The sequence below is a fragment of the Engystomops pustulosus genome, chromosome 10 (assembly GCF_040894005.1).
Source record: "Engystomops pustulosus chromosome 10, aEngPut4.maternal, whole genome shotgun sequence".
Classification (NCBI taxonomy): Eukaryota; Metazoa; Chordata; class Amphibia; order Anura; family Leptodactylidae; genus Engystomops; species Engystomops pustulosus.
In genome coordinates this window covers 3,475,262-3,476,800 of record NC_092420.1, presented here as the reverse complement: position 1 = coordinate 3,476,800, position 1,539 = coordinate 3,475,262, and the positions used below count along the sequence as shown (strand labels likewise).

Below are 1,539 nucleotides of genomic sequence, written 5' to 3'. Positions count from 1 at the left end.
TACTTAGAATTTTCACAGGTGAAATAAAAACACAAATTCTTCAATATAAATAACTGATTATTAATGTCCTGAGATCTTATTACATTTTACTTAATGTGTGGAGCGGAGATTTGGGAATTCTGTAGCTGCTTTTCCTCTGAGAACTGATGAGCTTTAAAAGACTGACATTATCTCTTACTATGAGACATTACTCCACCAAATTCTACATCAGTTTTATCATTGGAAATAGCAAGCTGGAAAGATGAAGAACCAAACATCCATCACCAACGTTCTTCTCATGAGTCTATCAGATGACCAGGAGACCATCCATGTCCTCTTCATCTTCTTCCTCCTCATCTACCTGATGACTGTCTTCTCCAACTTCCTCATCCTCCTTCTAGTTGTTACTTGTGCTCATCTTCATACACCCATGTATTCCTTTCTTGGTAACTTGGCTTTCTTGGACATGTCCTACTCATCGGTCACTGCCCCTAGCATGCTCTCCCACCTCATCACCCAACACTGGTCCATGTCCCTCTCAGAATGTATAGCACAAGTGTTCTGTGTCTTGTATTTTGCAGGCTCTGATGCTTTCTTGCTGGCCTCCATGTCTTATGACCGGTATGTAGCCATCTGCCGTCCTCTCCACTATTCTCAGCTCATGTCTTGGAGCATGTGCACTAAAATGGCGTCTTTGGTTTGGTCAACTCCTTTCCTTATCTCCATCACATATATCATATGTTTAAGAAGATTGACCTTCTGTGGCCCCAACCTCATCCAGAATTTCTTTTGTGATCTTCCCCATTTGTTCCAGATCTCCTGTACTGATCCTACAATCAATGTTCTAATTCTTCTAATTGTTGGTGGTGTTTTTGGCACTGCAGCCTTTGTTATTACATTTTACCCCTATGTAAGAATATTTAGGGCAGTGCTCAGAATCCGCACCAGTGATGGGAAGAGTAAAGCTTTCTCCACCTGTACGTCTCATCTGACTGTGGTCCTCATATTTTATTTATCAGTTGCTTTTATCTATCTTGTTCCTGATGCAAATAATTTCCTAATACTTAACCAAGTGGTCACTGTGATCTACACCCTGATCACCCCCTTACTGAACCCCTTAATCTACGGCCTGAGGAGTAAAGACCTGAAGGCCGCACTGCAGAAAGCGTTACATATACACCGGCTGCATCCAGACACCGCTACAAGGAGATGAAGATGCCTCCTGCTCAGGGTCTATCATACATGATCTCGGCTCAGGACAATCTTTCCTTACATTTCTAAATAAGATCACATTGTACAGCAGATATGATCTGTAATGAAGCTACTACCTGCTGTTATAGAGGATGTTATGATGGGTCTCGGTCAGGTGGGTCCTATGTCTGTCTCTGGATTACAGATGGAATCAGCGCCATCATGATGAGGAATTCCTAAAACCTTCTGGTTGATCAAGATAAGGTTTTATGGAGAATAGAAAACATACATACAGAATCTATAACCAATCCAGATGTTCTGAGTTTGTGTCATTGTAAATCTGTTCTTCCTGACCCGTCTTTGATTAAG

At 41.5% G+C, this 1,539-nt stretch overlaps 1 protein-coding gene across 1 annotated transcript; it reads left to right on the top strand.

Moving 5' to 3' along the window:
* Positions 1 to 241: 241 nt before the first annotated feature.
* Positions 242 to 1,192, top strand: LOC140104652 (olfactory receptor 5V1-like). Its single transcript, XM_072128291.1, has one exon. The coding sequence runs from the start codon at positions 242 to 244 to the stop codon at positions 1,190 to 1,192; it is 951 nt and encodes a 316-aa protein (XP_071984392.1).
* Positions 1,193 to 1,539: the final 347 nt, after the last annotated feature.

Excerpts from the sequence above, each read along its gene's own strand:
- LOC140104652 (XM_072128291.1), top strand. The coding sequence starts at position 242 with ATGAAGAACCAAACATCCATCACCAACGTTCTTCTCATGAGTCTATCA.